Here is a 21,668-nt window from a genome sequence, read left to right as displayed (position 1 = left end):
GCTTACATTAAAATAGATGAAACCAAATGATTGAATAAAAACACATTATTTCAGTCTTATTGTTGTTGTAACCATGATTTCTGTTTTTAATCTGGTCTGTTAAAAAGGCAGAAACCTGAATTTACTCTTGTTGAGGAGGGTTTTGAACTGGTTCACCAAGTATAAACCCCTGCTTAATTCCTATTAAAGGAAAGTACCAAATGCACAAATTGACTTGATAAATATGAATATATGATAAAGTGTTCTGCTGAAATAGAACCAACACAAGCAGATAAAGCGTTGCTTTTTGTACACTTGAAATGGTAAAGTAGCCTGAACAACTGAAAATTATTGCTTTAAGAGGTAAATTCAAATAATCATTTAAAATACAATTAATTAAGAATGTTTAATAAAGCAGTTCACGTATTAAGAAATTAGGGTCAAGTCTCACAGTCCATACTTACGCAAACTTCATCAGGTCTTGCTGAGTTCATTTTGAGTAAGCATGACAAAATCTGTCTGTAAGTTATGTTCTTCTCCAGCAGGAAACCGTCAGTAGAAATTGGGTGAACTTTCTTCATTACATCAATATTGCAAAGAGAATTGCAGATTTATTTTAATGAATAACTATGCCAATATGGAATTATATATATATATATTTAATGAAATGATAGTAAAGATTCTGTGGAAAGGTTCTAGAGAATGTGGGCCTGCTGCTGAATGGGAATGGGGACATAGTCACAAAGACCAAGGAGAAGGCTAAGGTGATGAATGCTTTAATTTTTTTTGCCTCAGTCTCTGCTGATGAGAGTGGCCTTCAGCAATCTCAGGTCCTTGAACCTGTGAGAAAGTCCAGGGGAAGGCAGACTTATCCTTGGTGGAGAAGGAGCACGTTAGGGTATATTTGAACAAACTGGAGGCATGAAGGTGCTTGGGCCATGATGGGATGCTGCCACAAGTGCTGAGGGAGCTGGCTGGTGTCACTGCAAGGACACTGTCCACTTTTGAAATTTGGTGGTGACTGAGGGAGTTTTTTGGGGACTGGAAGAAAGCAAACATCACCCCTGTCTTCAAGAAGAAGGATCTGGAGATATAAAGGCCTTATAGCCTCATATCGATCATATTCATACTAATATGGAAGACGATGGAGCAAATTAATGTGGAAATGATTTCCAAACATAGAAGGTCAGGACTGCGACTAGGACTGCTCAGCATGGATTTATGAAGGGGAAATCATCTGACTGACTTGGTAACCTATGTTGAGTAGAAGTCTTGGTGGATGTTCTTTGTTAGAAGGGATTTTGACACTGTCTTCCACAACGTCCTCATTGACAAAGTGATGAAGTTAAGAACTAGCTCAGTGGACTGCTGCGGGGTGGACTGAACACTCAGCAGGTTCGCAGACAATATGAAACTGGGAGGAGCTGTTGACAGACCAGGTGGACACGCTGCCATACAGAAGGACCTCGACAGGCTGTAGAAATGGGCCAACAAGAACCTCATGAAGTTCAAGAAAGGGAAATGTTAAGTTCTGTACCTGCAGAGCAAAAACCGCAGGCACAAGTACATGCTGGAGACTGACTGGCTGGAAAGCAGCTTTTCGGTGAAGGTCCCGAGTGTCTTGGTGGGCAAGATGCTGTGAAGATGAATGTGAGCCAGCAATGTGCCCTTGTGATGAAGAAGACAGACATCATCTGGTGCAGCATTAAGCAGAGCATGGCCAGCAGATCAAGACAGGTGATTGTTATTTTCTACGCAGCACTGCTGAGATAGATGTGGAGTTCTGGGTCAGGTTCTGGGCTTCCTAGTACAAGGATATGAACATACTGGAGTGAGTCCAGTAAAGGGCCATGAAGATGATTAAGAGAGTGGAGCATCTTACAAACGAAGAGAGGCTGAGAGAGTTGGGACTGTTCAGCCTGGAGATAGAAGACTTGGGGGGGTATGATATGAGAGGAGAGTGAAAGGGAGAAGAACCAGATCCTCCTTAGTGGTATCCAGTGACAGGTTGAGGAGAAATGGACACAAATTGAAATACAAGGAATTCCATTTAAGCATGAAGGGAAAAAACAAACAAGTAAAACCCAAACCCAACAAACAAAACAAACAACAAACTTTTTTTCTTTTGTACAGCAAGGGTGGTGAAACACTGAAGCTGATTTCCCACAGAGCTTGTGGAGCTGCCGTCTATGGAGATACTAAAAATCCAACTGGACATGGTCCTGGGCAACCTGCTCTGGCTGACCTGAGCAGGGGCTTGGACCCAAGGGTCTCAAGCTGTCCCTGCCAACCTCCGCCCTCCTGCGATTCCCTGGTCTCTGAGCTCTTCACAGAGTTCACCCTCAGTTGCACCTCTATTTTTTTTTCCAACACTTTCAATTTTGGAGCATCTGGAGACATACTGATCACTTCACAAAAAAAAAGTAATAGGTTGGTTGCAGGTCTGAAGCACTTTGCTATATTTGTTCTTTATTTCATAAGCTTTAAAACTAGCACATTCCTCTCTACGGTACTGCAGGCTGGCTCCATTCTTGCATGTGCGTTTTATCATAGAGAGTACTAAAAGAGTCTGTATAAATAATTCTGTATTAAATAATACAGAATTTAAAAGAGAGAACTAATTTTAAATCAGTAAAAAATATGGGAATAGAGCAAATATATAACACCCTCTAACTTTGTCTTTCAGTCGTGGCCCGTATATGAAGAAGTATACGACAAAATGCTTGAGCTTGCAGCATTTTTAGACCTGCCTCGTTTTCCAGATATAACAGATAGCTGCTTTCTTCATCCAGACATGCTGTGCATGAAGTACTTGATGGAAGCTAATTTACCTGGTAAATATTTTCCCAAGCTCGAACTGATAAAATATTTCTTTGGTTTATTAAACTCTAGCAAAAAGACTTGAATTACTGCTTCAAAATTGCCTACTCTTTTCCTTCTAATTTATACCTATTTAAGCTTGAACTGAAAGATAATTTCTATAGAAAGCACCTTCATCAAACATTTCCAGTATGTATTATAGGTCCAGATATGCAGGGGCACTCTGGTGCTGGCTCTCTATGGCTATGGAGTGGATACTTCAAATCTTTCAGTACCCATGTGAACTAAGAGGCACTAGTTGAAGTCACGTGATTCATTATCTTTAACTAAATGATTAATGAAGTTGGGACGTAGTTCCTTAGTACTGGAATTGTCTCATATATAATATTGACTATATGGTCTGTAATATTACATTTTAGCATTCATTTGAGCATTAACGAGCAATGCTGTGTGACAAATGAGCTGCTGTCTCACTTGATTTCCAATTTAGTTTTGAAATAATATATCGCATAAATATTGAATATTTTTGTTTATCCTTCATTTAAGACTTGAGTATTGAATTGCCAAAGAAAGACCAATAAGTCCTAGTATGTGAACTGTTTGTTGGGCTACCATACTACCTATCAAATACCACTGTCACTGAAGATGAGTTATGCAGACAAATAGCCTGGAAATTAATATTATTATTTTTTTTTCTCCAAAGCATTCCGACAATTTATAGTTTGGGGAGTTTTATTGTCTTATTTTGCAATTAGTTAAAACAAAAAAAGCTACTTGGCCTTTCTGTTTACTCACAGTTGAATGAAGAGAAGATAACCAACAGACTCAGGGCTAAAGTTCCAGAGCAAAAATTCAGATTTTGTAGATTTACACTCACGTTGTGATCCTGTAGAGGATCACATTATTTTTCAGATTTTAGAGTATCAAATGAATCAAAGAAAAAGCTAGAAATCTGGCATTTTCAGATTTATTAAAGAGAAATAAAAAGCTAAGTACTCTTTGAAAATTACTGTAAAAGACTAATATATTATTCTTAACTTTTCCTTACAACTAGGCTATTCATCACGTTGAAACATTTTGTGTACAAATTGGAAAAGGACTATTGTTGTTGTCTAACAATTCCTAAAAAAGCATTCAATTAGCAGTGTTTCTTAGGACACTAAATACTGATGAAAACGCCATTTTAATTATCTGAAAGAAAAGAAAATACACTGAAAGTATTTATAAGAAAATCTGGTTTCTAGATTTTGTTCAGCTTTTACTGTTCTGTACGAAAGGATTAAAAAGTAGTTCCTACTGAACTCTCTGTAAGCAGCAAGCGAGTATAAAGGTACAGCTGGATTAAGGTTGTACTTAGTCATATGTTGCTAACCTTTGTGGAATCCTACGGTGATGTAATCAGCTCCTGTATTTCTTGCTGAACTGGAAAGGTGAGAAATTTGGGGGATTTGTATCTATGAAAAATAAGCACAGAGTAGTAAGAGACTATACAGATACCGCACTGCTGCTCTTGGAGCTGTAGTAGGATCTTTTTGTAGGATCTTTTTGGCATAACCCGCACTAGCGGGTATGATTAGACTTCACAGAGTAACGCCAGGTTTTTCCGTGTGAATATATAATAAGTAGCATCTGTTTTGCATGTAAGCACAGTGAAGGTTGCCTAGTATTTTTTAAAATACCCAGTACTTGTCAGCCTGAAAAAAATGGCTGTCTAATGGTCCTAAAAGACCATTTTCTCAAATGACCAACATATTTGCCCTGTAAAAGTACTTCCAGCTTGTCTCAGCATACTCATTTTATATTTCTATTTGCATTAATCAGATGAATTGCATAATTGGACTTGTCGAGTGGTGAAGAAGATCTGTATTGGAGAAGCGGATTTCCTGACTCTTGTGCCTGGAAATAAGTCAACAAGAAAAGTGAAATATGATGTTCTTGCTGCTGCACTTATTATAGTTGTGCTCAAATTATTGTTTTTATTAGATGATCACTATGAATGGTAAGTGTACAGGCAAATCTGTAGAAAAGCCCAGATTTCAAATAGTGCAAATGATTGTCTTGGATCATTCTTTCTTTAAGAATATTAAATTTATAGTATTTGAATTTTGATTAAGTTCAGTAGCATAAAACATACACCTGAAAGCATTTTAGATATCAAATTTACTTATTTTTAAAAATTGACAGTTTTACTCTGAACCTTGGAATAAATTAAGGTGTAATTTTTGTTGCTTGTGTTTGAACTGCATGAGAACAGTGCAGTATTTGGATCTACAAAATAGCCTTAATTTTACTCTTTTTTTTTTTTTTTAGGTTACTTTCAGACTTTGCTGAAGAAAGAAATAAAAATAACAAAGAAGGTACATAAATATTCTGGTAGAAGCAGCTTTATGGTTTTGTAAATGCAGTAACTTTGTAATCAGGCTTAGAAAGACTTGTTGCATTGATCATCAAAATCTGGTGTTGTCATTTATTCTTTTAGGGCAAATCTTTATTCAGAGAAAACAGATCTTGTTCACATAAAATCATCTCAGTTTGCCTGCATAATTCTTATTGTACTGGATAGGGGAATTTGGTTCACATTTTGCTAGGTACCTTTCTGCTTTTCCTTCTGCATGTTCACCTCTTATTTTAGATTTTTATGCACAGTAGGTGAGGATGAATGGATATGCAGTAAAGAGGGAACACACTTTTATTGTAAATAGCAGATACTTATTAGGGGCATCAGACCACATTTATGATAAAATCCAAACTTGTTTAGTCTTGTTAAATAAAATGCCTTAGTGTGTAACATATTTCAGATGTAATCTGCTTACTTAGTCCAAATAATCCTGAGAGAGTGTGAAAAAGCTAGCAGCAATTAAGATGGAGGAGATAACGGTGTGAATGTGGTTCTTTGAGGGCAGAAAGACCAAATAAAAGATTACAAATCTTCAGGAAGATGTTCCGTGGCCTGATCCAGATCACAGCTGGAGATAAGATCAAAGATGTATTACAGTGGTTTATCTTCTAAGCCTTCTGTCCAGTTTTGGGTCCATTTTGACCCTTCTGTTACTTTCTGAAAATTCAAGCCAATAGTAAACTTGGCGTTAGCCATGTGTGAGCACAGTTACCACTGGATCTGGAGATAGTCATCGCTGTTAACTAAAACTGGTAATTCTCATTTTCAAGTGGATACACAAACTTAGTTTGGATCTTATGTCTTTCCTTTTAATTTCCATGGAAAACGTGAAGCATGTAATAGTGACAAGAGCAGAAGTTGTGAAGCTGCTCACAGGCTGAGGCTCAAAGCCATTGATCTCTTAATGGGGTTTCTCCCTTATTAACAAGTCTTGTTGCCCTTGAGAATTAACAGCTCCTTCTTTGCCCATTTTTTTACTTTAAAATCAGCTGGTGCAAAATGATGTATACGCTGTGCTATGTTGTCCTGACCATGCTGGGGTGACAGCAGCTGCGCAGTGGAGCTGATGTGAGAATGTCTGTTGGAGCGCTGACGAGTGCCAGAGCTCTAAACTGCCTCCGGCGTTTTCCCAAAGTCAGCGTGCTGAAATGAATAATGGTTAACACTGAGTTTTCGAGATCCAGTTTATGTTGGCTCCATTTACAATTTAACTATCCTTTCTCTAGTCTTTTTTTTATTTTAATTTAAAAAAATAGTATTTCAGCTCCTACAGTTTTTCAAGACGGACTGGAAGCCATACAGTTGGTTTCATTTACCTAGTATGTCTGTGTGTGCTGTTCATAGAACATACAGGCAAACACAGTACTGTTTATGTTCAAATAAAATGTGATTGAGATGTATTTATGTATGTGTGTATCACAGAGCTGTGCATTTTCTAGACAGCTCAGCCATATGAACATCAGACGAGCAGGTACACGGTTGTTATAGTGTAGCATCGTGTCTCTGACAATGGTTTTGCTTGTGACAAAGGCTTAATAATTCCTAGGATGTTTAATACAAATTTCTGCCCTTCTCCCCATGCCCTTCAGCTGCCGTCCCAGCAGTTTGGGAGTACTTACATAAAGCCCTCGGGGTTTAAGGAGTTCATAAAAGAAGTTGTACCCACACCTTTGAATTTTAAGAACTACTGAAGGATCTTTGTTCCCTTCATTTGTCTGTTGCATTTGGAGTCCATCCGTATTTGTGTCAGAATAACTTGAACAGCAAAATACAGATAATACAAAAAATATGTAAGCTCGACTATAAGAACATGGAGTGATCTGTGGGGTTGTCATGTTCAGGGACAGGAGTTGGACTTGATGATCCTTGTGGGTCCCTTCCAGCTCAGGAGATTCTATGATTGTACCAGTATAATCACCTTCAGAACAGTTTAAACAGCTGGCTGGCAAAGCAGAGCATGATGCAAGCGCCGCATGCAGTGCAGCGGGGGTGATGGGGAAATGCAAAGCTTGGTTAATTCACAATGCAGATAATCCACCCACAGGTAATAGGAGTTGATTATATTTTAAATGTATAATATATAAATCTATACTGTAGTTCTGTTTGGAATTGTTATACTTACTGTTCCTGGTTGTTCTGCTTCAGTCCTGTGCCCATTGGGAGTGTTGATGATAGATGGGCTGCTAGAATGCCACATGCCTTAATGGTTTTGCATGTGCTGGTAAATATTTGTTCACGTATCAATGAATGAAGTTCCTGTGCTCAAAAACATGGGAGGCTGATGCAAAGTGAATACGATTGTCTAGTTCATCCTTCCTGCCCTGTGATGTTTCATGGATGGTAGGATAGACAGCGGGGAGCTGATGAAACTGTTCGAAATCTTAATCTGAGCTTGTTTAGATCTTATTTGTTTAAACCTAAGCTTGATGTATAGTTTCACTAATCCCTTGAAGTCAACTTTCAAACAGCTGAAGGCCACTTCACATCATGGAGATCTAGTTCACTCCATAGAGAGAGAGGGTAGTTTCTTGCCTTAACTTTCAGCAAGGAGGGAAAATGTTTGTATTGTGCTAAACCTATGAAATCTATTCTCAGCTAAGGAGCTGCCTTGCACTTCTTATGACATGCTGTTCTTTCACTGCATTTCTGCATTCCTCTCTCTTACAGAATGGTTAGATCAAATATGCCTTCTTAAAGCATGTAGAATTCAGGATAGGTTTGCATATAGGTGGAAGACACAGGGTCTAACTGCATGGAGACCACCTTCTATGTGTTACATGTTTCTTCAATTTCTTCCCAACCTAAAATGTGAATGTTTTATTCAGGTCGTCCATACTTTGAGTTCAAAAAGTGGTACAAGGTTATAAAATGTTCATTGGATGCAGAGCAAAAGAAATTGGATGAAGAAAGAGCCAAGTAAGAGGTTTTAAAGTACTTTTCTTTTTCAAGGTATATGGTTTTACATGAAATCCTGACCCTACAGAAATTAAAAAGGTCAGGAATATTTTCCATCCAGCAAGCTAGCATGAACAGTTTAAATCCCTATCTTAATTTTCTATTTACATCATAATGTTTATCTAGCATATTAATTAAATGATCATTTTCTGTGACAAGGAACTTATACAACTGAAAACTGATTACCGTACTAGCAGTATTTGTAAGAAATTACTATTCTTTTACTTGTTTGCTCCAACTTTCTTTTTTCTAACAATTCTTATGTCTCTTACTGGTAGGTATCAGTGGAGATGTGAAAAACCACTGTTTTATTCAGCTGACAAGAAATCTAAAGTTCTTAAGAGAAGACGTGAGTAAATTTTGCCTGTTCTCAGCAATGCAGAAGTCTGCACCAACTTTTCCCATCATAGAGAATCTGCAGCTGACTGTGATAACATTTACATCTTAAAATACTTTCTCTTCTCTCTTTCATCTGTGGTTACAATTAATGTAGTACTATTTTACAACCCATGGCTGGAATTCTTCAAACATTTTCCTCATGCTTAACTGAAACTTCCTTTGCCAGTCTTCCTAATGACCTGCTGAACCTTGTCTCAGGTTGAGTACTCTGTCCTCATCCTCACTGGTTTGTCAGCTGCCTTTCCATAACCACGATCTTTGTGAATTGTTGCTTTTCCATAGCTTTCCTGTCCCCTTTCTCCTTTCCTTCCTCATATCCTTTGGTGCGAATATCCCAGGATGTCCTCTGGTAGACCTTGCATGTCCCTCTTTTCTCCCACTCCCTCCTGCAGTCTTCTGTAGAAAGTGAGGAAGGCTTGTCTGAACTTGAATAGCCAGCTGTACGTGCTCAGAATGCAGGTACACCTACTTTATTTTAGCAGCTCCTGAAGTACTTATGAGAAATTACTGGGTTTTATATTGACATAAAAGCAAACAAACAAAACAACAAAAACCCCACTTGTCTGTGGAAATACAGAAAGCCAGAATTTTATTCAAACAAATTAGATTTGAAGTTCTTCATTCTACATTTAGTAGTATCTAGTAAGCAGCAGAGATATTTGGAGATGTTCAGAGTGGCATGTGATATTTTTCCCTTTATATACTCTCTTACTTTCTGGAACTGACTGGTTCAGGGACTTCTAGACAGGTTGTATAGTCCTATTTGGTTTGAATAACTCATGTTGGATTTCTCTTTCAACAATCCCATTGAGGTTTTTTGACAGAGTTGTCAGGCTGCCCAGGGAAGTGGTGGAGTCAAAATCCCTGGAGGGGTTTAAAAGGCTTTTAGACAAGGTTCTTAGGGACATGGTTTAGTGCTAGAGTTAGGTTATGGTTGGACTTGATGATCCTGAGGGTCTCTTCCAACTGGATCAATTCTATAATTCTGTGATTCTATGATACTATGAATGTTCTTACTCTTCAAAATTTGGTAGGGGTGATCCTACGGTCAAGTTCTGTGGAAAAACACATTTATGTTTATTTATTTCAAGCTGATAATTTGCTCAGATGCCCTTTAGTTCCCGCATTTATAAGCCAAAGTGAATAATGATTTATTGTTCACCATTTCTGAGGCACTGTAGATTCCTCTTCTGGCTCTGCTTCTCTTTGAGCCAGAAGAGGACCCCTTAGATTATGGAGCTTTACCCCTGGCTGTTGCAAGCAGGAATGCCACATGGTGCCATTGCAACTGGGCAAGATTCATCTTAATACAAATTTAAAATAGTAGAGACCAGAGTGCTCTAGAACACGTAGGTGCCGCCTACAGGTTTTCAGAAACCTTTCTCAGCCTTTGCTTTTGATGTTAGATTTTAGTGTCCTCCGGAAAGAGAAGTTTCCCAGTCCTTGTATTACTTTGGGATGTCTTTTCTGCCTTTTTTTTTTTTTCAGTTTATGAATGAGTTTATTTGGTTACAGGTCATAAAAAGGAGTTGAAACTCCAACAACGGTGTTTTTTAACCTGATTTTTATTCTAAGGAAAGAAGGCTTAGGCAGTCACATTGTGTGTGCTGATCTATGATCAGACCTTCTGTCCCCTCTCAGCTGTAACTTATGAAAGTTTGTTGTTTTTTCACTAGCAGTGGGGGTTTGTTGTTTTATTTTGGTTTGTTTTGTTTTTTCCCCAGTTTAAATTTGCACTGTGAATAGTTTAACCTTAAATCCATATGTGTATGAAACCAGGGTTCCTTAATTCTGGTACACAGGTAACTGCTCAAAAAATCTTTGCCAGTCCTAGTGATGGCATGCAACCAGGTAAATACAGCGAAAGGCATCCTGGCCTGTGTTTTCTATGAGAATAAAAATACCAGCAGTATCAAGTGGATTTTACATGCTTTATTTGGGAAACACGTCTGAAAGATGTCACATTTTGAATTATCTTTCAAAACATTTCACTAAAGTATATGACAGTTAAATGTTATATCGAATGAGGGAGAGAACATACAGACCTTCAAGTTTCCTCAGTATTCCTTGCAGAGATTTAAAGAAAAAAAAGGAAAAAAAAGGTAAAACCACCCTATTTTCTTCCTGTATTATTCACCTCTCAATAGTATTGTAATACTTAATATTTTTGCCTTGTCTTTGTATCTCTTTGTACAGAAATGGTCGTGAACTTACAAAATCAGTTTGGCAAGCTGTCTGGTTCAGTGCGACCTGCTGAAAAGCCAAATCCTTCAAGTTTTCAGTTAAGTTGGTCTGAAGAAAACACAGACGGGAGTTGTTTTCATGGGCACAGCCTGAAGGGAATTTTGCAAGAAAAACGTGGTGTACTTGCAGCCATGAATCCTGACTATTGGCTGTGTACAGTTCAACTATGTCGCGAGAGGTAGGTGTTCAAATCTTTCTTAAATACATTTTGGAAAGTTCTCCTGAAAGCAAAGTGCCGTTTATAGATTTCTACAAATAACAGCTATGGGGGGTGTGCACAGCTTTGTATTCACAGATAGTTAAAATTCATAGAAAGGGGCGTGTGCAGAATGGTTAGTCTTGGATTGGGAGTAGACAAACTGTAATAGAAGAGTGATCAAAGTGAGCTTTTGAGAAGAGACGAGATGAGACAAAATCAACAGCTAGAGTCACATGGCAAGAGTAGCAGCATGATACAAATATTCACTTCACTTCCTTCTCTATAGTGTTTTGGAAAAAAGTTGCACGACATCTCTCCTGGAAATGGGAAAACGATTCCATTCCTCTCTCCCCTGACCCTCCAAAAAGCATAGGAAACTAATTTTTAACTCACTGTCCTTTTGTGGTGGCCTTAATCAAAATTAAAATTAGCAGTCGGAGTTAAAATAAGCAGGCGATTAATGCCTCTAGAATGTGTTTAAAAAAATAATGAGTGAAAAGGACTCTATCACTATTTCATCAAAGTATATCAGCAATCAAGTTGTATTTTTTGCAAGCAGAAAAGTAAAAATCAATTTCTTTCATTGGAAAAGTAATAGAAGAAATATGGAAAAAGAAAATATTTTGTGCTATTAAAGAAGTTTAGTGTTTGTCTTTACTAGAGAACTGCTCCCAAATCCTGACTTCACAAGTGAAAGGGATTTTTTTTCAATTAAGAGTATATGAAAACAGTAATTCTATTCGTTAGTAAAACTATTTTCTTTAAAGGACCTAAGTAGCAAGGAGAGTGATAGCCCAGCTAATCCAGCCATATACAGAGTTACAGAGATATTTCAGTATCTGCCTGGTTTGTATTGAACTTCTCACTCTTTAATATCTTCCCCGTTTGTGCTAAATTCTGCGAAAATTGGTGAATTTGCTATTTGGTGGGTGCTGGCAGAGAACCACTGCCAGAGACACAGAGCAAAACTCCTGCTGAGGGATTGTAGGAAGTGAGCAGATTTTACACCAAGGAATCAAATATATCAAAAATAGTGTTTCTCATAAACTCCCCGGGTAGTTTAGGGCTTCCGGATCACGTGCCAGATTTCAGTTCTGCCACTGGTTGTGTCATTAAATCCTCATCCAGAAGATTGACATACTGGTGGGTACCAGTGGAAGATATGAACTTTGCAGATGGAATGGATTCTCCTGAATTTCTCATGTGTGCGGGTAGTGTGTGTGGTTTCTTTGGAAAGGAGGTCAAGGTACATTAATGTGAAATGAGATTTCATTAGCACATTGAATAACATCTTAAATCTTTATCAGGTATGTACTTCTAAACGGTGTGCTTGAGAGAGCAACAACCCCTACAGAAACTTAGAGATGCATTCCTGATTTTTAAACATTAAATATTCCCCTTGAAAATAACTGGCTTTTACATGTATGCAGTCTTTTCTGTCTTTCAGTGGATTTATTTGCTTATCTTTATTTTCCTTTTCACATTACCTTTCACATATCCACCGTGACAGAAATGGGTTGGAATAAGGTAAACACAGTGTTCTATTACAAGAGCTTTGGTTGTGTGGACTCATTCTTTTGTATGAATAAGAAGTTTTTTTTGAAGGGAGGAGAGGTAATAATCCTTTTACCACAAGTTTGCGTAAATCTTATGTACACACTGAATGAGTGGATATTTCGGTGTATGTTTGTGTGAATAATCTTTCATGCAAAGTCTGTTTTTAAGCCTACATTTTCATATGTAATATATTAAAATGTTAATGGCAAACTGTCATAGCTTTCATGAAACAAGATTTGAATTTAAATTCTTACTGGTTAAATTTCCCATTGTATCATTTGCAATGCAAGTAATTAATTATACATCTGACACTTACTTAACTTTGGAAAACATTGTCTGCTCCCTCAGATATGAGGTTTTATCTTATGCAAGTGTTTGGTTTTACTTCTATGATACATACAAACTTAAAATCTTTCTCTAAAAATCAATGTGGTCTAACTGGGACTGCTGAAGTGCTTTAATCCCAGGACTAAGGTATGATTTCAGATCAGCAAAGCTGAGATGGGTCAAATGGTTGGTAAAATGCTTTTACATTTTCTTTTAATTTAAATGTGTCCATTCTAAACTGGATTCTAAATTGATGTGGTATAGATATCTTTAGGTGGTAAGTGATGAGGTGTGTGAAAAATGTTGAGAAAAATGTATTTCCCTTATCACATCAAAATTGAAAATCATTTGGCATTTTTTTAGCTCTTCAGAGATGCTCCTAGAGTAAATGGCACAAAACCAGCATAAAATGGGGCAAAAATGTGTGCATATTTAAGTACTCTTCTGAAAAGTGTAACTCGAGTTGATCAAATAGGTGCTCTACAGTGAGGATGTAATTATGTGTTTGCCTTGGAATAAACAATATCACTCCCTTGCCTCCCCCCAGTGAAAACTGAGATTTGACACCTAAGTTGCCATAAGAACCGCAATTGCTGAATGTCAGGGTTAGGACTAGGATGTAGCAAAATGTCTTAATTCATATTAGCCCAAAAATGCAGATTTGATTAAACCAACAACATTTCTCAGTGAAGATCAAATTTAGCAGATGTGTTGAGTTGTGGGGTCAGCTAATTTGCTCTGACACTGCCGAGGTGTCTGATTTAATTTAGTTTTTGTAAGAAGTCGCTGGCAGTTTTGGAGGAATGTGAGGTAGGTCAGGGGATGGGACCTACAGTGAGAGAGACCCAGTTTCAGATTTCCAGTCTGCCAGACTTGGGGAGCCTTTAGACAAAGACTCCGCTCCCCAAAGTGCAGCTTGTGTGGCACCCCAGGACGGGTCCGTCTGTTCCTCCAGTTTGAGGTAAAATGTAAATGTTTGTTGGGCTAGAGGGAGCGAGCAAATGACTCTATACTCTGGTAATTAGCACACTTGCCCATAAATTGGGACAGACAGGTTCCAGTCCTTGTTCTGGTGAATATTTAAGGCTGCTGCTCTGAATCAGACAGAGGGGAAATTTTAAACTCTGCTTCCCCACATCCCAAGGCAATACCTAGTGAGCTAGAAGGTGCATAGAGCTTATATGGTGAATAGCACCTAAATCCCTGCAAGTGTAAAAGGTTTTGGTTTTTTTAAAAATTGAAACAGCTGGATTTTATACTATTTTAAACTTACCACTTTTAATAAAAACAAATTTGGGGCTAACCCAGAAAGGGGAGTTTTCCAACATGAATTGCGGAACTTACTGTTTACAGAGCTATCTCTGTGGTCCATCCTCTGTGTCATCTTTTGTTCAGTCTGACACTGGGTACCAGCTAGTCCAGTCTGCTATTTTCATTAGATACTTCATCAATAAAATCACCCCATCATTCTCCTTAATATTTTCACCATGAAAGCTACAAGATAATGAAGCAGAAGTCTGCTGTAGCACTGATTACTTTCTGTCAACCCAGCCAACGTTTGCCCCAGTGCTTCCTATGTTACTCCGTTGGCTTGAACTTCACTTTTCCCTCTTGCTTCTACGTAGATATTTTCTATTTAGCACACAAAGACAATGGAGAAGAAACGGATGGGTTGCAGTCACATGGTGTAGTGTCAGGAGGAGGAGAGGGGACCTGGGGAAGAGTGGAAGAGAATGGAGAAAAGAGCCTGAGGTGTCTGCACTGGGCAGCCTTGGCTATTCTAAAGATGAGTTAAGGCAGCTGTTGTCACTCTCTGCTACATTTGCTAAAAGCTGCCAGGATGGACACTGGATCAATTTAGTCCTGCGAGGCAAAGAACGTTTTCATTGCCTGGTTGAGTATGATCCTGATCTGTACTGGAACAAGCTCTACAGCCTTTTCCTTCTTCCCGTGTCTGCACCACCTCTGAGCGTGTCTCGGTCCAGTCCTCTGCTTCGGCGTTTTGCAGGAATGGATCCTTTCACAGAATCGACCAGAATTGTGATTTATGCTGCTGATAAAATGTTGGCATTTTCCTCTAATTACAGTCAAATGTATAAATGCTGGCTGAATACTAACTAAATACACTTATAATTCAGGCCTTTTTTTCTACCCGTTTCTTTTCAGGTCATGTGGTCATCTGGCTCATTACAGAGAAGTGGAGTTTCCCCAGAGTTACCATTTTGTACTAAGGTTATTCTCTTTTCTTCTGAGGATACCGCCCTCTTCAATCCATGATGACGTGTGTCTGATAGAACACAAGCTTTTTAATAAAAAACTCTGTAAAAAGCCAAAATACAACCCAGTCATAAGGAAGTAAAAAGGTCTAAAACTATTACTGTTAATCACATGTAAATTAGTTGGTTGGATACCAAACCATGGTATTACATCTAAAATTCTACTGATCCTTTTGCCTGCATGCACATTTTTTGTTAAGATAGTTATGCTGAGATCTACTACTGCACTTTACTTGTGTCATTTTATCTATAATGTAAGTCACTGTTTTCCAGCTGGGAAAGTTACCAAGGAAACTGTTTATCACAATTTATTTCCTCACTGTGCATCAGAGCCAACAGGAAGCTATGAAATTACCGCTTTTTGGCATAATTGTACATACTTTGAGCGTGCTGGACAGCACGTTAGCATCTAATTACACTGTGAGATTTTGCAATTAAAGTATCTATTTTTTTTACTTACTGTTGTATGACAGCAAATATATTTCTAGAAAGTCATGTTTATTTTATTTGAAAAAAATGTGATAATAAATAAAAGGAGCAGTCAGTCGATGTTTTTCTAGTCATTGTTTCTAAACAGGCTGTTGTGGAGTCTCTTGTTATGCCTGAACCTCTCATTCACATTAACACCTTTCATGTCCATGTTCCACTCCAGGCTTCACAGATTGTGCAGCTACTTTTGTACCTGGAACTGTGCATCCTAATTCTTGTGCAACGGTACCTTCCAGGTCCTCCTGTCATTCTTCTTTTGCAAGGCTACTGTTGTTTGAATGTCTTCTGATCATTTTATAATCCAGCATCTTCAGCAGCTTGTGCCTCAGCCATCCCACGAGTTTCTCATGCTCAGTCTTATTTATAAACTATGTTTTTAAACTGTCCCAGACAACGTGTAAATGAGGTTGGGTGCTGCCACTACATTAAAGACACCAAAACATATACATATGTTGAACAGAGATGTTGAGTAGATACCCAGATGAATATTGCTGCTTTCAGTTGAATGAAATAAAGTTCAGCACCTCCGGCTGTCAGTATGGAGTACAGAAGTTGACAAATCTGTTTGATCAAAGCCAAAATCAACAGCTGTTTCTAAGCGTTATTATAGACAAGAAAAATGGTGTCTGTGGACTTTCAAAAGAGTAAGAGCTTCCTTCCTGAGCAAGGACTCCAGTGAGATGTTATCTGGGAAGGTAATCAATTGGACGAGTAGCCTCTTAGTATGATGGAAGGCTTTCCAATTGGTTGCAGTTCAATCCGTGAATCTGTTGTCTAAAAATTGAGGACAGGCAAATGATAGCAGGGGAGATGTGCTGCCTGGCAGTAGCACAGTGATAAAGCAGAACAGACAGGAATGTTAAAGGTTAAGTTGTAATAGTTGCTTTGAAATACCAGCAACCCAGGAGGCTGCGCTGGCTCAGTAGAGGCAGGAGATAGTTGAGCATGGTGTCCTGGGTTAAGGCGACAGAGAAGACACCGTTTGGGTGAAAGTTTTTACTTTTTCAGATATTTCAAGGAGTTACTGTAGAACGGGGATTTAGAGCAATGACCCTGTGATTGTGACATGCAGATGAGAAGGCACAGCTTCAGCCATCCCGAGCTGGACCGAGCGTGATGGGGAAGAGGAAGGAGCAGACTGAGCTGTTACTTGTTCTATGTCTTAGACATTTTTGAAGTGGGTACAGTTTAGTATGTCTCAATCTGTTGCCGCGTTGTGCTGGATACCTCAGATTCCTAACAGGATGTGTCTTGAACTGATGCTTACGTTAATGGGATATACCAACTTGAATCTCATCTTGTGTCTGGTGCTTGTATTTTAAAATTGGCCATTATCTATTATGTTTGACCTCACCTGAGTGAATTACTAAAGTTCGCAAATACTTGGTAAAGTTATTCATTGGTCTCGTTCTAGATGAGCATTTGTATCAGTTAAAAATCTACAGAAGAGTAACACACATTGTCACTTTTCAAAAGGGCTTGCTCAAGCGACTGAAAATGCCTCATTCTTTTTACTGTAATATCTGTTAAAGTTTTGAATTAACTATCTAAAAGACACCTTATTATACACAAATGATTCATTTAATTCAGAAGTACTTATTTGAAAGACTTATGCACTTAATTATAGGTACACCTTTCTTTTAAAACTACTGTAGTAGTAAAATCTGAGCTTCATAAATTAAAAATACTGTGCTCATTGTTACATTGTTACAAACGTAACGAAGCTCCCTTAGATGTTAGAATAAATTAAAGCCGTACTTTAATAAACTGGAATAAAGCTTGCAGTTAATCATCAAGAGCCGTGTGCCTTCTGGACACACAGGTTAAGAGTCAGATTTAAAAGCAAAGGGTGTGCCCGTAAAATACGTAAATGTTAGTTCTATCCTGTTTAATCCATCAACACTTACATTGGAGTAATGATGTTTAAGAAGCTGACGAGCCCCAAGAGAGCCTGATCCGAGTGAAGTGCGGTTGAGCTCTCTCGGGACAGCTACTCGGAGCCCAGTTACTAGAACCCGGCGCTGGAGCAGCTGCCGGAGGTGGATGCTGAAGGGCAGCGTGTCTGCCCCGACCAGCACCTCCAGCCGCCTCTTCTGGCTGCTCACAACTTACAGCTCCTCTGGAACCGTTTGCTGAAAACGTCCGGGGAAATCTCAGCTTTCTGATACCTACTTTTTTGTACTGCTTCCCGTGGAATTTTTAAGTAGAGAGAGTTTGATTTGTTTCTTACTTTAAAAGTTGAGTGACAGTTCTTAAGTATGTATAATAGATAAAGGCAAGTGCTTCTTTAGATTAAACTTTTAAATTGTATGTGCTGAGAAGATTTAGAATAGTTAATAATTATTTAACTTAGACAATAGCAAATCAGGTATTCTGAGACCTTGATGTGCTTTCTAGGCTGAATTAAGCTTTTTCCTAGTTTCTGTGTTATATTTTAACACACTGGGTTTTTTCTTTCTTTAATAGTGCAAAAGTAACATTGCTTTATGATTTCGCCTAAATAATGCAACCTTCTCTTGTTTCAGTGGAGAAATATGACAGATGTCTCCTCGTATTTTGAAAGGTACAGCCTGCAGCAGAATTGGAATTTTACCATACTGATTTTGTACTGCATTCATGTGTCTGCATTCTCAATATCAACTAGTCTCAGTCAAAATAATTTTCTTAGTAAAGTTTTTGCCATTTTCCAGAAAATGAAGGAGAGATTTTTTACTTTCTCCTTAACTCCTATGCAGAGTGAGGGCCCTGCACCTGATTTAACAAAAGAATGAGAATCAGCCAAGCTCTGTGCCTGCAAGCAATTCTAGTCTAATTTATTGTCTATAACATGTAGCATGGGCTTCACTGTAATTACATCTTTCCTAACCCATTTTTAGCATGACCCCTGAAACAGTCATGTTTAGAAGATTTGGGAAAGCTGCCTATGAGGTTGCAGGCAATGCAATGAATATCTCACTTCTCGTAACTTCTTGGGAAGCTCAGAAGTCCCTTCCTCAAAATGACTTGTCTCACTTTTTGGACAAATAGGACTTTTGCTGATGGTCCTGAAAAACTATTTCAGGGTGTCTATGGAAAGTTGTTAAGAGGGTGCTTTTGCAGGGCCGGGACCAGTACCCACAGGAGTTTTGGGACATGTAAAGTCTGGAAATGTGAAGTCCCTGATTAAGTGTCTGCTCCCTGGTTCATTTGTCCCTTCCCCATGTCAGGCTGAGAAGCAGAGAAGGTTCAGGATAACTTTGATTAATTGATCTCTTATTTTGATCCAAAACAAAACACACTTCCCAGCATATACGGTCATATGTGTTTCCTGGCTGAGCATGTTAGTGTATGAATTTACCAGATCAGCGTCTCTCGCTACATTTGTTCTTGCACTAAATGCAGAATGCTTGTTTTCCACTATGTCCTCTGTAGTTACTGGTCTCATTGCTCCTGATGTGTGAAGCTCCCTTATTCCTGTCCGGGTTAGATGAGAACATAAAGTGGATGCCAAGATGTGGAAACAGGCGTATGTGAAGGAGCTTTCCTCACCACTGCTTGTGCTCGGATGATGCTGAAACGGTGAACAAGAGGGTGAGGAAGGACTGGCAGAGCAGGGGATGATGAATGCTTGTATCCTCACGTGAGGTTGTAGCTGCCCTTCTACAACTGCTAATGGCAGCGTTTTGAGCGCCAGAACACTCCTCCCTGATCCTCAGCATCTACGCTCTGCCTCCGGCAGTTCATCAGGTAGTTTTAAAAGAAAATGCAAGATATTCCTCTAATGATCTCGCATGGCTGCTGTGTATTGTAGAAGTACTTTGTGTCTACTCCCTGTTGTCCCAGCAGTGGCTTTGCTCATCAGCTGCAGGCCCTGCCATTGCCTTGTGAGAACACCACTGAGTGTGTGTAGTGGCTGCATTGCAACCCGAAAGCTTGACCTGGGTCCTGGGGTGCTTCTGCGGTGCCTTTTCATGGCAGGCACGTGCGGTGGCTGGCTAGGGAGCACTGCGTGCCGCTGACAGGGCTGCCTGAGCATGCGGAGCAGTGGCTGCTGCGAGGGACACGGGTGAACACGCCCAGGTGGGAGAAGAGTGTCCTAAAACTGCATCCAAGTGTCCCAGCTCTCCCAGTCAGGGCATCAGACCACAGAGCTGGTGAGCTCCTGGTGAGCTGCCAGCTCCTTGCTATCTCAACAGGCTCCATGTCCACAGGCAGGCTGGTTCCTGTGCTTCCGAGCAGGACATGGGCCGCGGTCCCAGGACGCCACCACTTCATGGCTGCACCAGGGCTGCCCGGGACTGCTGCCCACAGCTTGCTCTGGTGCTAGGATGTGGTGGAATCCACCTGGCCATGCATCTCATCTGCACAGTAAGTTGTGCCTCATCAATATAGAATCACAGAATCGCAGAATAATTTTGGTTGGAAGAGACCCTCAAGATCATTGAGTCAAGCCATAACCTAACTCTAGCATTAAACCATGTCCGTAAGAACCTCATCTAAATGTCTTTTAAACACCTCCAGGGATGGTGACTCCACCACTGCCTTGGGCAGCCTGTTCCAATGCCTGACAACCCTTTCCATGAAGAAATGTTCCGTAATGTCTAATCTGAACCTTCCCTGGTGCAACTTGAGGCCATTTCCTCTAATCCTATCACTTGTTATGTGGGAGAACAGACCAACCCCCTCCATGCTACAACCTCCTTTCAGGTAGTTGTAGACAGTGATAAGGTCTCCCCTCAGCCTCCTTTTCTCCAGGCTTAACAGCCCCAGTTCACATAAGATCGTGACAAAACACTTTTGTTTGCTGAAGTGAGATCCGTGGTGTCTGTAGCTCCTAACTGGGCAGCTGGGTGGTTTCTGTGCCGCGGAGCAAAGCGGATTAGGCAGAGAACAGCCCAGGAGCTGCACACGCTGTTCTCTCGCTGCAACACTGTCGGGCTGTGCGGCGGGACCTGTGCACGCAGACACCAAACCCCGAGGAAGCGCAATATGGAGCAGAGACACATACTATGATTTTATTGTTGATAGAATTCTACACTTCAGGCTGACTTATTTTTTTAAAGGCTACTGCAAAATTGATCCATTTACATTGTTGTCATTTCAGAGTGTCCTTAGTCAGGCTGATGGAGCAGCTTCTCCTGCCCCTGAATAGTCTGTATGCTCTCAACTGTGTATGCATTATCTTTGGGGTGAAATACAGAATTAAAAGGGGAATCTTTAAGGAATGCCTGCAAGATTGCATACAGGGATATGCCTGAAGTGAAAAGACAAACCATTTCTTTTATTTTTCTCTTCTATATTTCACACATCGTGCTTTCATTTATTTCTTTACCCTTTATCCCACCAGATTTTTCTGTCTTCTCTTTCCTACAAGGCATTTCCAGCTTCCTTTCGCACTGTCATTTGTCTTTCTGTTGCTTTCCACCATATCTGCTTTCACCTCACTTCCTAGTGAGGTCAGGAACCTCCGCCTGAGCTTTTTCTTTCTTCTTCTTCTTTTTCTTCTTCTTTTTCTTTTTCTTTCTTTTTCTTTTTCATTTTTTTTCCTTTTTCTTCTTCTCTTTCTTCTTCTTTTTCTTTTTCTTTTTCTTCTTCTTTTTCTTCTTCTTTTTTTCTCCCAGCCGTTTGATGCCTTCAGCTAATTCTGCGTGGGTCAGTGATGAGCTTCAGGCCGTCTTTTCCAGCTCTGCCATCAGTGACCACAGGCCTGTGGCAGAAGGGAAACAGCTTTCCTGCTGTGCTGTGTAAGGGAGAGAAGCACAGAAGATTCACTGCTCTTTACAGCCAGCTCTGCAGCCTGGCCCTTGCATTTTAGGAGTTCAGATGAAGTAGAAAGTATCTTGTTTTGACTCCCTGTTGCATTTTGTGAAATCAGAAGTAGTGTTACAAACTTGATGCAACTTGTTTGTGTATTACACAGGTGTGAATGGCCAGTGCGTATAGATGATAATTATCAAGTATGAGATTTTAAAACCTTATTTGTTAGGTAAGTCATAACAGCAGCTGATTCTTGTCCAGAATAATTCCCAGTTTCTCTAAATGCTGA

General features: G+C 39.5%; 1 protein-coding gene across 1 annotated transcript in view; it reads left to right on the top strand.

Annotated features, from left to right (window-relative positions):
• TAF1B (TATA-box binding protein associated factor, RNA polymerase I subunit B) overlaps positions 1-15,237 on the top strand; it is a gene marked incomplete at both ends in the record, with an annotated part of 48,872 nt that extends 33,635 nt beyond the window's left edge. Inside the window, 7 exons of the mRNA XM_080342962.1 lie at positions 2,666-2,813; positions 4,621-4,798; positions 5,110-5,156; positions 8,023-8,113; positions 8,431-8,501; positions 10,748-10,973; positions 15,045-15,237. Coding sequence (XP_080199088.1) covers positions 2,666-2,813; positions 4,621-4,798; positions 5,110-5,156; positions 8,023-8,113; positions 8,431-8,501; positions 10,748-10,973; positions 15,045-15,237 — 954 coding nt within the window. The remainder of the gene's footprint in view (positions 1-2,665; positions 2,814-4,620; positions 4,799-5,109; positions 5,157-8,022; positions 8,114-8,430; positions 8,502-10,747; positions 10,974-15,044) is intronic.
• Between the last annotated feature and the right edge of the window lie 6,431 nt (positions 15,238-21,668).

The sequence above is a fragment of the Nesoenas mayeri genome (genome assembly GCF_963082525.1).
Source record: "Nesoenas mayeri genome assembly, chromosome: 3".
NCBI lineage: Eukaryota > Metazoa > Chordata > Aves > Columbiformes > Columbidae > Nesoenas > Nesoenas mayeri.
Note: the sequence above shows the minus strand (reverse complement) of the source record. Positions and strands in the feature narration are given on the sequence as shown.